Source organism: Rhinolophus hipposideros (genome assembly GCF_964194185.1).
Source record: "Rhinolophus hipposideros genome assembly, chromosome: 17".
Taxonomy (NCBI): Eukaryota; Metazoa; Chordata; class Mammalia; order Chiroptera; family Rhinolophidae; genus Rhinolophus; species Rhinolophus hipposideros.
Window position 1 is genome coordinate 40071208 of NC_138063.1, and position 12445 is coordinate 40083652.

General features: G+C 37.2%; 1 protein-coding gene across 12 annotated transcripts in view; it reads left to right on the plus strand.

The window, feature by feature from the left end:
- The window catches only part of OSBPL1A (oxysterol binding protein like 1A), a 198570-nt gene that overhangs the window by 112261 nt on the left and 73864 nt on the right, over positions 1–12445 (plus strand). For 11 of the 12 annotated variants that reach the window (XM_081078675.1, XM_081078683.1, XM_081078682.1 and 8 more), the window contains one exon: positions 10475–10637. The exons of the other annotated variant lie outside the window; for it this stretch is intronic. In XM_081078675.1, coding sequence (XP_080934801.1) covers positions 10475–10637 — 163 coding nt within the window. The remainder of the gene's footprint in view (positions 1–10474; positions 10638–12445) is intronic. 12 annotated transcript variants of the gene reach the window in all.

A 12445-nucleotide genomic window follows, 5' to 3' on the forward strand; every position in this document is an offset into this window, starting at 1 on the left:
CTTAGTTGTGATGTGTTTTCTTTTTATGCATAATTCAATATGTTAATATTTTGCTTATTTTTTAAATCTATATTGCTGATTAAGATTGACCTGTAATTTTCCTTCCTTATATTTTCCTCATCACACTTGTGATATCAAATTTATCAGAATCTCTTAAAAATTATGGTCAGAGTACTCCATCAATGTACTACATTTATACACATGTATACTACATGTATACACAATGTACTACATTTATACTCCATTTATACACAATGTACTACATTTATACACAAAACATTTTAAATAGTTACTATTGAGAATTTATTTTCTTTGGTACATTTTCCCCTTAGAGTTTCATAAAATAACTAGTTTTTGTAGTTTATTATTCAAACATGGTTTAGCTGAGACATGTTTAAAGCATCTGCAATTTTTTATATGGTATAAATATCCCACACTAAATTCTTTTTTCATATCTTTAGCAGTTTTGTCTGTGTATCTTACAGTAATATTTTCTGACAAAATAATATATCTTAGTTTTACATCATACTGCTTTCTGATATATTTCATACTTTTTTTGTAGTTTGAAAATAAGTATATCCCCAAGTGACTTGTAGCTCTTTTGGTCTTTTCTATAAAAACACACACACACAAACACACACACACAAAACTAACCTTAAAAGAGTTTCTCTTTAAACATTTTATTACAGTTAGTGAAGAAATTTAATGGTAAAGCCCTGGACTGAATGTCATGTGACTTTAAAAATCACTGAAAAAATTTTTGGAGGTTTATTTTCACTTTCTGGCGGCTTAAACTTTAAATGTTGAGCCAAATGTCATGGCTTCATGCGTTCATTAGCTTGTATCTCACATAATAACACATGACTAAAGGGTGGCCTACATTGTATACATCCATCTGTATTTCATGTGGCCTTCTGGAGAATTTGCTTATTTGTCCTCTGATGATATCTGGTCTGTTTTCCCCAGGGTAGCTAACAAAGAACTCACAGCAGTAAAAGCCTTTGCCGTTTTCTGTTTGTTCACTTTGCATCATTAGTATTATCCAGTCTGGAGTTCTTTGTGATTTGGGTGTATTTTGTGAGTTAACAAAAACTAAATAATACAGTCTGTAAATTTTCGTAACCAAGCTCTCATGAATCGCAGCACGTCGCCATACCCCGAAAGCAGGTGCTTCTGGCAGTTTCTGAATGGTAGTTGAAGTTACTGGAACATTCTTCCCTGAAGTTACTGTGAATCCTGCATGTGTCTCTGGCCATGTGATGTGTGGACCATGTGAGGGTACCACTGTCAGATCTGTACGTAATATTTTGTTTAATATTTTTGACAATAAATATTAAAGACTTTCGAATATTCCCACATCTCACGTGTACAGTCTGCTTTGAGACTAACTGAAGGCAATAAGGAACCACTGAAGAGCTTTAGATAAGGAAGAAATGCTGGGTTTGCATTTTTACTACATGAGCTCGGTAGGAATGGGAAGTGTTTTTCTCCTACTAGACTGTAATCTCCAGTGAGTAACCAATCGCTTATTCTACTTTGTATCTCTAGCACTTAACAGAGTAGTAGGCATTCAGTAAATATTTTTTAACTAAAGTAAATAATTTTTAAATATTTTCACTAAATATTTTTAAGGAAATTCTCCTAAATCAGTGAATCTTATCCAGAAACCATATCACGATAATCTGTGAAGCTTTGAAAAAACACGACATGTATTAGTGTTAGTATTAGCAAAAAACCCCAAACCAAATTCATTAGCTTAAATGGGTTTGAGGTTTGTTGTTGTTGTTTTTCTCCCCCCACGTTAAAGAAGACAGAAGGTAGATGGGCAGTCTGGGTCTGGTATAGCAGTTTCAGGTATTAGGGGCTGTTTCAAATACCAAATTCTAGTCAGGAGAAAGGAGCAAAAATAGGAGTACGCCCCTTCCCTTTAAGGAGATCTGGTGCATGCCTCACAATACGTCCATTCTTCTTGGGCAGAACGTAGCCATATGGCCACAGCTGCCAGAGAGGCTGAGAAGTAGTCTTTTAATTGGAGGGCAATGTAACCATCTAACAAATTGGAGTTCTTACTAAAGAAGGAGAGGAGAATAGATAGTGTGAGAAATTAGCAATCTGTCACAATACACAGGCCTCTTTCCATCTTGGGAGTCTTATTTCAGTAAGTCTAGGTTAGAACTGGGCCTTCTAACTACAAAAAAGAAAAGAACAACCAAACAAAGCCTGCAGCTGATCTAGATATACTCTTCACGATAGAGAACCTCGGCCCTTAGCCCGGTGGTTTTGGACAAAATAGATCCACTAATTTTTGGAGTGAGAAATCATCCTCCTGGAGGGCATGGATTCAGCTCAGTTCCTAACCTACCTAATTAATTTGCCATTTATAGTAATGTAATCCTTGACAGGGGCCCAGAGGATGGTTCTCAAGAACGCTTCACTGTAGTCTACGTAATTCTGTTTCCCCTCCTCGTTTGCCTGGTTCACTGGTCTGATAATCAGTAACCCACAATCCTCCCCAAAAGTGAGACCCTCTGCTTTTAAGACTCATGATCATTTATCTCCATCCACAATGTTGTTGGATTATATAGTTATTGGCAGCACTGGGTGCTGGAAAGCTCATGGGGTTTCGAGTTAAAAGATCTTGGTTTCAGTTCTTATTCTTCTGCTAACCTTTGGCAAGTAACTACTTTATATTCTTCATTTTATACAAATATACATGTACATTCCTCATAGGGTTGTTAGGGAGATTTATTGAACTAACAATCTATAAACATGCCTTTTAAACTGTAAAAATGCTATGCATATATTTTATCAGTAGTAGATATGGAAGTACCCCTGTGTACAGAGAACCATTATTTACACAAATGCTTATGAAGTAAAGTCCTTTTTTTGGCTAGATAAACTCATACTGAAAGTCAGAATGATGAGATTTTTAGAGACACTTTCGCTCAGGTTCCTGCACTTAAATTAGTTACTTTCTTGGTAAAGTTTGAAATGCTTATTAATACTGGTTAAAGAAATCTTACCAAAAGAAGTTATTTTGCCTTGCTTGCCTCCCCACTCTATGTACCTTGGTATTTATTTATATAAAAATGTTTCAATACTTCTCTTTGAGCATGTTCCAGCCACCATTCCAAGCAGTGGGGAATATAGTCGTGAACAAATATTTAATTGAGAGTTGAAAAGATGTGATTAAAATATAGACTTAAGAATTTCAGCATCTTAATAAATAGGTTGTTTGAGAATTTTACCATTTTTATATAGCCAAAATTGATTTATAACATTACATTGAAAGTTGTTTGCAGTGTGTTTAATATATACCATTACATGGCAATTTAACATTCTCTTCCATAATTTACATGATGATACATAAAAACCTTTTGAAGTTTTTGATACGTTATATTACAATCTACAGTATTATAAATTGGAAATTATACATTAAAAGGCATAGTGCTTTTACGAGTATAAATTGCTACTTCTGGAAGGTAAACTGCAGTTACGGAAATTTTAATGTGTTGTAGATGTTCCTTACGTGAGTGTTATAATCAGTGTCAAGTGATTCAACTTTGCAATGAAAAGAAAAATATTGTGGTATCCTACTCACACCAAATTATATTCAGTGACAGAGCCATTGAATAGGCAGTAGAGTAAATCTGTATTGAATCTGCTGTTGGTAGCGTACTATGGAAGTAAACAGTCCTTTTGTTTCAAGAGACATTTATTTTCTCTTTTTTTTTTAAAGAAATGTAAAAACTAAACTTACCATATTGTTGTTTGTCTCTAGTACTAGTCTCCAATCAATTTTATTTTCATGGGATGTTATGTTTAAATCGGTCTGAGAAAAATAAACATCAAATATTCTGGATTTATATTGATTCTGCTAAGTATCATAATCACCTTGCTTTTAAACCCCCTTCTCCCCCATTTGTTTGTCTCTACCCAATTGTCTCTACCCAATATTTAAGTGCCTATTTATTGGGCTCTCTCCTAGATAGAGGAGTAGTCAGTTATCCCCCAAATTCCTCCCTGAGTTAAATGTCTGAAAATAAATTTGGAAATATTCAACAGATTATTAGCGGAAACTTCAGTTTAGCAAGTTCCCTTGAGGTCCTTTTACTTAGGGCTTGCCAGTAAGTCAACAGCCAGATGTAGCCCTCATCTTTCCCCAGTTGGAGCCTGAGGGCAATGAGGTGCAGAGGTATTTCCCAATGAGATTTCCTTTTCTCTTGGCTTGAGCCAGATTGAGGAAGATACCAATGCCAGTAAGAAAGGGGCTTTTTTAATGGTTCCAGGAGCCAGTCACAATCGACTGTAAGCAAATGGGAAAATGCTTGACCACCTGTCCTGTTTTGGGTTGACCATATTAGTATGAATGAGATTCTGGATCCATGGAAATGATCTCCTTTTTAATCCCAGGGTGAACATTTTTGTGTTGTGTATAGTGTTAAGAGACTAGAGGCTTCCTACGTTACATGCTGGGACCTATAGGTTGAGGACTTCTTTGTCTGTTTTCTGTTCTCTATATCTCATATGCACTGAGACAAAGGAAGCAATTAGAAGAAAATTTTGTTACACATACCTGCCTATCTGAATCTCTCCACATACACACTGCCTTTTCTCCTGCAACTGAGGATGCACTTTCTGTGCTCTTAGCAAAGGCCAGCTGTATATTTACAGATTAGATTCCATCCATTTTGCAAACTCAAGATCATTGCAGCAGTTCTCTTCCCCTCACTCCTACAACATTACCCCTTCTTTATCGAATCTTTCCCATTGATGTAGCAACATGCTGGATCGTCTTCCATAATAAAGCCTGATCGACCCCCACATCCCCTTCCAGCAGTTCCCTCAATTTTGTCCTTCCCTTTTTAACACAACTTCTAAGAATGGGCTCTATTCACTCTATTCAAGTTTCCTTCTCTCATTTTGTTGACTCACTCTCCTCAGGTCTTTGCCTTTAACATCCTCTCAACACTCTACTGAAACTGCACCTGTCACATTCCCCACTGACCCCTTCACTGCCAAATCCAGAGGTCTTTTCTTAGTTCTCATATTATTTATATTATTTGATCTGTCATTAGTGTTTGACATAGTCAATCACTTTTTCCTCCTTGAAATACGTCTTTTAGGCTTCTACTCCTGGTTTTCTTTCTATCTTTGTCCCCCCCCCCCTTCTCCCACCCCTGTTTCATTTGGTGATTTCTTTCCCATCTCTTCTATCAGAAGGAAATCTCAGTCCTTGGATTTCTTCCTATTTCTTCTCACTTTCTCCTTTAGTAATTCTGTCTACTCTTATGGTTTACAGTATAATCTATTTGCAGATGATTCCCAGAGTGACGTCTCCAGCCTGGACATCTTCCCTGAACACCTGATTTGATATCTAATTGCCTACTTGACATCTGCACTTGGATGTCTGATAGCATTTCACACTTACCATGTATGAAACTGGGTTCCTGCTTGTCTCTGTTCCTCCTGCGGTCTTCCTCGTGTTAGGTAATGATGAGTCTATCTTTAGTTGCTCAGGCCCAAACCGTGGAATCTTCCTTGTTTTTTCTCACATCTCCTAGTCTGTCAGCAAATCATTTAGACTTTTCTTCAGAATATATCCAGAATCTTACTACTTCTCAACACCTCCATTGCTATCATGCATCTCTTATCTGGATTTTTGCAGTAGCCTCTTAAGGGATCTTTTTGACTTTGCCCCTAATTTCTTCTTTAGCATATCAGCCACAGAGGTTGCATTAAAATATAAATCAAATAATGTTACACCTCTGCTTAAAACCCTTCAGTGGCTCCCATCTCACTCAGAGTTAAAGCCAGAGTTCTTACAGGGGTCTGCCAGCTCTGTGTAATCCTTCCACCCACAGCCTCCGTGCACATCCTGCCTCATCTCCATTTCCTCCTATCTGAGAAATCTGTGTTGGTCATTGAGGCATATTTATTTTTAAATAAATGTCTTTTCTTAGTAGTAAGAAGGACTGGGGAAAAATAGCTTCAGGAGCATAAGGAAATTCATTACATTTGAAAAGGCAGTGATGGAAGGGCATTAGAGTCAATAAAAATCCTAAAATGTAATGTGTCCACAGGTGCTTTATAATCTATCAAATAAAGCAAGTACTACTATACGGTTATGAGGATATATTTCCATACTTGATCATGCCTCAGACTTGAGATCAAATCTTAGTTTTCCTGGACCCTGGAGGTGAGTGGGATTTCAGCTCCCTGCCAGCTGGGTATGCATTCACACGAAAGCTCTATCCTCCACCAAAACAACGTCATAGTCTTCTATGAGCAGAAGAGCCCTTCTCAGCTGTAAATGACCAGACCCACTCTTTAAAAGCTATGGCAATAGCAGGGAGTCACCTCAAGCACATATCTTAGAACACTTTTAAAGTTACTATATATTTTTGGTCCTATAACCACAGAAATAAGTGTCAAATATCATTCCTTATTTGAGAGATAAAATTAGATATTTTTAAATTCAAGATGTAGCATTTTAGTCTTAAGCTAATACATTCTTTGTTATCGTAGCCTTACTCGTATGTAGCACTTTTTGTAGGATGAGTTCACGAACTTAATTATCACCTCGTATATCCAATAACAAGAAATGAGTTAGGCTAATGCTGTTGAACTGACCAGAGTGTGGGCTGTTGAAAGAGATTTATCAGACATCATCAAGGCCAGAACCTCACCTGTCCTATCACCTAACCTAGGGTTTCCAGGCGAATTCACTCCCATTCTTGAGAATTTTTTTCACTTTCCCCTTCCCAAATCCAGAGAAAAGTTGGTTGGGAAATTGGGAAAATCGGCTCCTTGAACCCAGGTGATTGGTAGTATCGGCCATCACTTTGTGGAAATGATTCATCGTGCAGAACAGAAAACAGTTTGTATCTTGGGATCCGGAAATGGAAAAGCGAAAAACACTCCTGAGAATGGGTGGGAATTCCCACCTGGAAACCCTACTGACTGCATAGTTGTACAGTGTTCTGTGAGTGCCAATCACTCCCCAGTTAGTGGTGTGTCTTCGCCAGATTTATTATCTCGGCCTGATTTAACCTGTATGAAATGTTGTAAGTAAATAACAGGGTCCTTTATAGAATGAGAGAGTAGATGAAATGTGTATATGCTGGCTAGCACATGACTTTATAACTCTGGATTCTTTTCCTGGCATCCATTCACTGTCAGTGTGAAGAACACTCATTGTGAATTTCACCTGCCAGCATGAAATGGAATAAAATGAGAGATTTTCCTGACGAAATGGTTTGAATAGATTACTGGCAAGGCTTAAATTTGCGTTAGTCTTAAGGGGCTACAGACACGGAGCAGTGTATGTTATTAAGTGTGTGGTGGTTCAGTCCTTAAACCTTTTGTAATAAAAAGTTTGACAGTTATGTTTACTTGCATATATGTTCATTTTTACTGTGGGAAAGTCATAGGGCTGAGGGTGTAAATTTCATATATGAATTTGAAAAATAGAATACCAACCATATTCTAGAAATGTTCTAATGTAATTATACGCATAACACATATGTTGGACCACACTAATTTTGTGACGAAAGTTTTTTATTCCTTTAATAACTACAGTAGTTATTATAATTTGAGGGTTTAAAAAACCATCATCAATATGTATGTATTCATACATAATATAAATGAAGCGCTGTGCCTGGAATGGCCAAGAGGTATTGCATAAAAGGTACTGTTTCTATTATAACATCGTTTCTAAGCCAGCAAGGAAGAATTTGGAAACCATTTGAAAGTAAACTGAAGAGTTTATGGACTTGCAGTCTGCATAACTTTATCAGGAGTTCCATACTAATTTTTAAATGCAGAGTATCCCCTAGGTATTTTTGAAACAATGAGATTGTAGAGGATTTGGAATTGCATTGTTCCAGTGATCTTTCTAATCCACTAAAATGTGTGTTAATGGCAGTTAAGTATGTTTTTAGATGCTTTTCTAAGGCGGTAAGAGCTCTTTACTAGTGCAGTTTCTGTGATATGTATACCTACTCTCAGATACATTAGTGTATGTGATGGGAGAAATGACATTTTGTGGGTAATTTTAGAGTAAGGTATCTTCAGTGCAGAAGATCCTGTTATGCTTGAAACTGATACAAGTGTACTCACATAAAGTGACAGATAAAAACAAGGTATGAACTAGAACATGGAGAGCCTCTTCCCCCTCTGCTTGCCACCCCTTCCACTCCTTCCCTGAAGAACTAGTGAGAGCAAATGCTGAGGTGGCAGAGATGAAGTGATACTTATTTTAGTTGGATAAAGGATAAATTGGATTGTGAAAAAGATTATGTTGAGGGAAAGTGATATTTTTACCTCATTAATTTTGTCACTTTTCTGAAGTCTGCTAGATGAAATTAGGTATTAAAACTTACGTATTTGTTAACTGGAAGGGATAATGTATAATAGTTGATTTTTATATCGAAAGATACAATCGCAACAGCACATTTGCATTTTGATATATGAAAAGCTAAAAAATAAAGCTAAAGGGAGCAGGTGGGCACTGGTAGTTAGATCTTCCAGCAGTGGTTTTTTTGGAAATCCGGAAGTATAACGGTGCTGACAGATCTTTTCCTTTAAAAGAAAGGATCATTTTGGATATCAAGCCCAATTTTGTAGTTTTTGTTTATAGATAAAATTGTCTGACCTATCGAAGGAAGAACAACTTTTTCCTTTTTTTAAGTTGACTCCAGCCATAGTAAAAGTATTTTCTGCTTTGGAGATAAAATTTAGATTATGGGACTATTAGCAAGTATTTTGCAATTTCTTAAAAATTATAATTTAAAATATTCTATTACTTAGAAGAATATTCCTTTTTTTTCTCAAGTTTTGTCTACTCTGCTCATTAGTTCTTCCCATGTATTGCTATTTTTCTCTAATCATAATAATCTCACTGCTAAAATGATCCACATTAAGGTGCCTGAGGACTGGAACTATTCCCAAGATAATTGGGGTTTAATCTTATTTCGGTTAGGAACTTAGCATTTTAATAAAGCTGTATTTTAAATTATATTCAGGACTCTTAGAGGGTTGTACCTAATGTGTGGTTTTTAGGAACTCAGGGTCACAAAGGACTCTGGAGTCAGAACAGAGATCACTGCATCCTTGGGCCACAGGGAGATGAATGTGAGAGGAAATGTCAGGAGGTGAAAGGGTGAGATTCTGCAGAGAGAGTGTGAGTACTTCAGAGAACAATATGAGAGAGTTCTGCAGCTCCCAGGACCCAGAGAGACTGAACTTACAACCTGGAGGAGGTTTCGGAAGTCATCCCTTCCAGTGCTTTCCAAACTATTGGAACAGCCCCTGGCGTTGGGCCTTGAGGGGACCGCAGGGAGGCAGGCAGGGCTCCTGACCTGCCCCAGTGCCACCAGTGCACTGCTGCTTTTTAAAACATTTGCTTTATATGTGGGGATTATATTTCAGAAATGGGTTATGCTGCTAAAGTTAAAAAAAACTCTTAGAAGACCGCTGAGTTGAATACTACTAATTAGATCATTACACTTCAGTAGAATCTTATTTTATACATGAGGAAATAGGAACATGAGATTTCTGAGATTACACAGTAGGTAACAGTAGGTCCGAACTTCTCTGGCTCCTGTCTGAAGTGCCACGTGGACTTTAGAAATTGAGGGAGATTAGGGAACAGTTGTGATTTTCAGAGTTCTGATACAGAAATAGGTGAACCTGTTCATAGCCAGTGCCTGTTGTTTTCTATGAGGATTAGGTTACTTAAATTTTAGATTTTAGTTAACTGCAAAGGTTCAGATGCTCCTGAATCAGATAGGAAGAATAAATTTTACCTTCAAGGGATGAGAAGTCAAAGAAGCCTTTGCCTTTTTTATAATCTACTGTTTTTTTTTAGTGTACTAAATTCAAGGTAAATTATGGAAGAAATCCAGACTATGGTATTTAAAAATGAAAAGTAAAATGTCATTTCTTGGTAACTTATTTCCCTTCATTTGCTATGCCAACTATTTTGGAAGTAAACTGGAGGATTATATTTTAGGCTTTGATGTGGTGTACATTTTGATATTTAGAATGGTTTTAATTATTTTGTTCAAAAACTTGCTGGTATTAGTCAAAAACTAAACCGCCTTCTTTTAATTTCATGATTAATGTTGAGAGAGAGATACTCTCTATTTTTTAAAAAAAATGAATGATGTCTAAATTGGCTTATGTTCTTATAGTGGGTTCCTGATCATTTGAGCTGAGTTAGTTTGCTATTTTGGATTAATCTCTTAATCTATTTTCATTAGCACGAGCTGTTGTGAAAAAAGTCCCCATGGGAAGAACAGAATTAGCTTGGTAATTTTGCTCATTCATCTGTGTGTATATCCCATGTCTGTTTTCATTTCTGATGTTGCCGTTGGACGGGATCAAAAGCAAATCATTTTTCACATTCTTCTGAGTGTGTCTGTGTCTCCTGTGCCTCTGAAGTCTTTTTTGTACGTCTGTTTTCTTCCAGGTGAGGAATTTTAAATTGGAACAGGAACAAGAAAAAAACAAAATTTTGTCAGAAGCACTGGAGACTTTAGCCACTGAACATCATGAATTAGAGCAGTCCCTGGTGAAAGGCTCCCCACCTCTCAGCATCCTTAGTGAGGACAAGTTCTATGATGCGCTGTCAGGTAATTCTAGAATCCTGCCGTCTGTGTTGTTGGTGATTGAAAGCCCGCCACCTACACGTTGTCTTAGAGTGGATGTCACCTTGAGTTTCCTGGAATGAACACTAGAGATGTATCACCACAGCTCCTCCAACTCCCTATTATTTAGGTTTCTAGGAGCCTGAAAGTTTGGAATGAAAATCAGTCCTGAGTCTGCCTGTGTTGATGGCATATCCGGTACTGGGTATGCAGTGCAATTAAAACTGTATGAATTTATTTCTTTATTCAGTGGCCATTAAATACCTCCTAGTTGCCGGTGCTATTATGTGGTTAAGGATGGAGATGGACATTTTCTGTCCTCAGAGAGTAGCCTGAATACTGAGAAGTAATGGTAACAGTGCAGTATGCTAAGTGCTAGAGGTGAGACCATGGTATAGCTGGAGCTGAGAAGAGCAAGTGCTAAGACTCAGAAATACGTGCCAAACCACAGTGTTGCACACTGGAATCCTGCCTCTGACAGTAGCCAGCTGTGTGACCTTCCATAAGTTCCCTGACCTCTCTGGCTCTCAGTTTATACATATTTAAAATGGGGATGATTCTAGTATCCATTTCAGCAGGTTGGGTCAGGACTAGCTGAATTCATATGTTTCAGTATTATTTAGGACAGTACCTGACGTGTACTGAGAACTCAAAAAATGGGAGATGTATGTGGTGAGTCGAGAAGGATTGGCAAGAGGAGATACTGCTAAGTAGTTTTGACCTTTTAGGAATTTACTTTAAAATGTTTGAAGTAGGTATAGGCAGGGCAGTGGAAGGAACATGGAGGGCGGAATGGTTGGAGATTAGTGAGACTGCAAACAACTAATTCTTTTATGTGAGGAAATTAAGTGCTCATATAATAGGTGAACATATTATAATGATTGCGTTTCACAAAACTTGACCCTGGAAGCAGGAGACCTTGATGGATAAGGAGTTAAAGGATGAAATTCATATTAGGAAATTAAAGGAAACACAGTGAGAGGCAATAGAAATGAGAACTGAAGCAGATTAGATTAAGGAAGTTAAAGAAAACGATTTGATAATATAGGATGAAGAAAATGATAGTCTAGTCTTAGACGTGTGGAAGAGATTCATTATGTAAGATGAAACAGAGCAAATAGGAATGTTAGTATTAGAAGTGTGAGCTAATCAAAAACGGGGGACAAGTAATTTTAAAAGCCAGATTTGGGGATAATTAGAGAAAAGATGATGGTGGTGGTGATGCTGTCAATTAGATACGGTATTTGTGAAAAGAGTGACTTGTATTGAGAAGAGAAGGTAAAGATAGGATTGGAAAGCAGTGGAATAAGTGACAGGGTAAAGGAAATATGGAATATGATTGAGGGAGGTGAGAGGGGAGAGTGAATGACATTTATTCAAGTCCAGTCCAGTAGCGAGTCCAGTAGCGTTTTCTCCTCTATTTCTTCAGTTTGGGGCATCCAAAAAGGAAAGTCGGTAGGGAAATTATAGCATTAAATATAAGGAAGCATGAATATAAAAGAGCCCACACTTCATCTGTTCATCTTTTAGGTCCTGAAAAAAAGTTTTTAATTTTCATTAAAAAAACACCCATATTTGTTATAAACAATTCAATACAAAAGTGTGTGCAGTACTTAGTGAAATTTCTCCTTCATCCCTTATCCTATATGTACTCTACTTCCGAGGTTCTTAGTAACAGTCTTATACTTTTTCAGACTTTTCAAAGCATTCACATGTACGTTTGCATGTGTACACGCGGGACTTAGCTGCATAATTGTTCTGGATCTGCTTTTTCATGTAACGGCGGGTCTTGG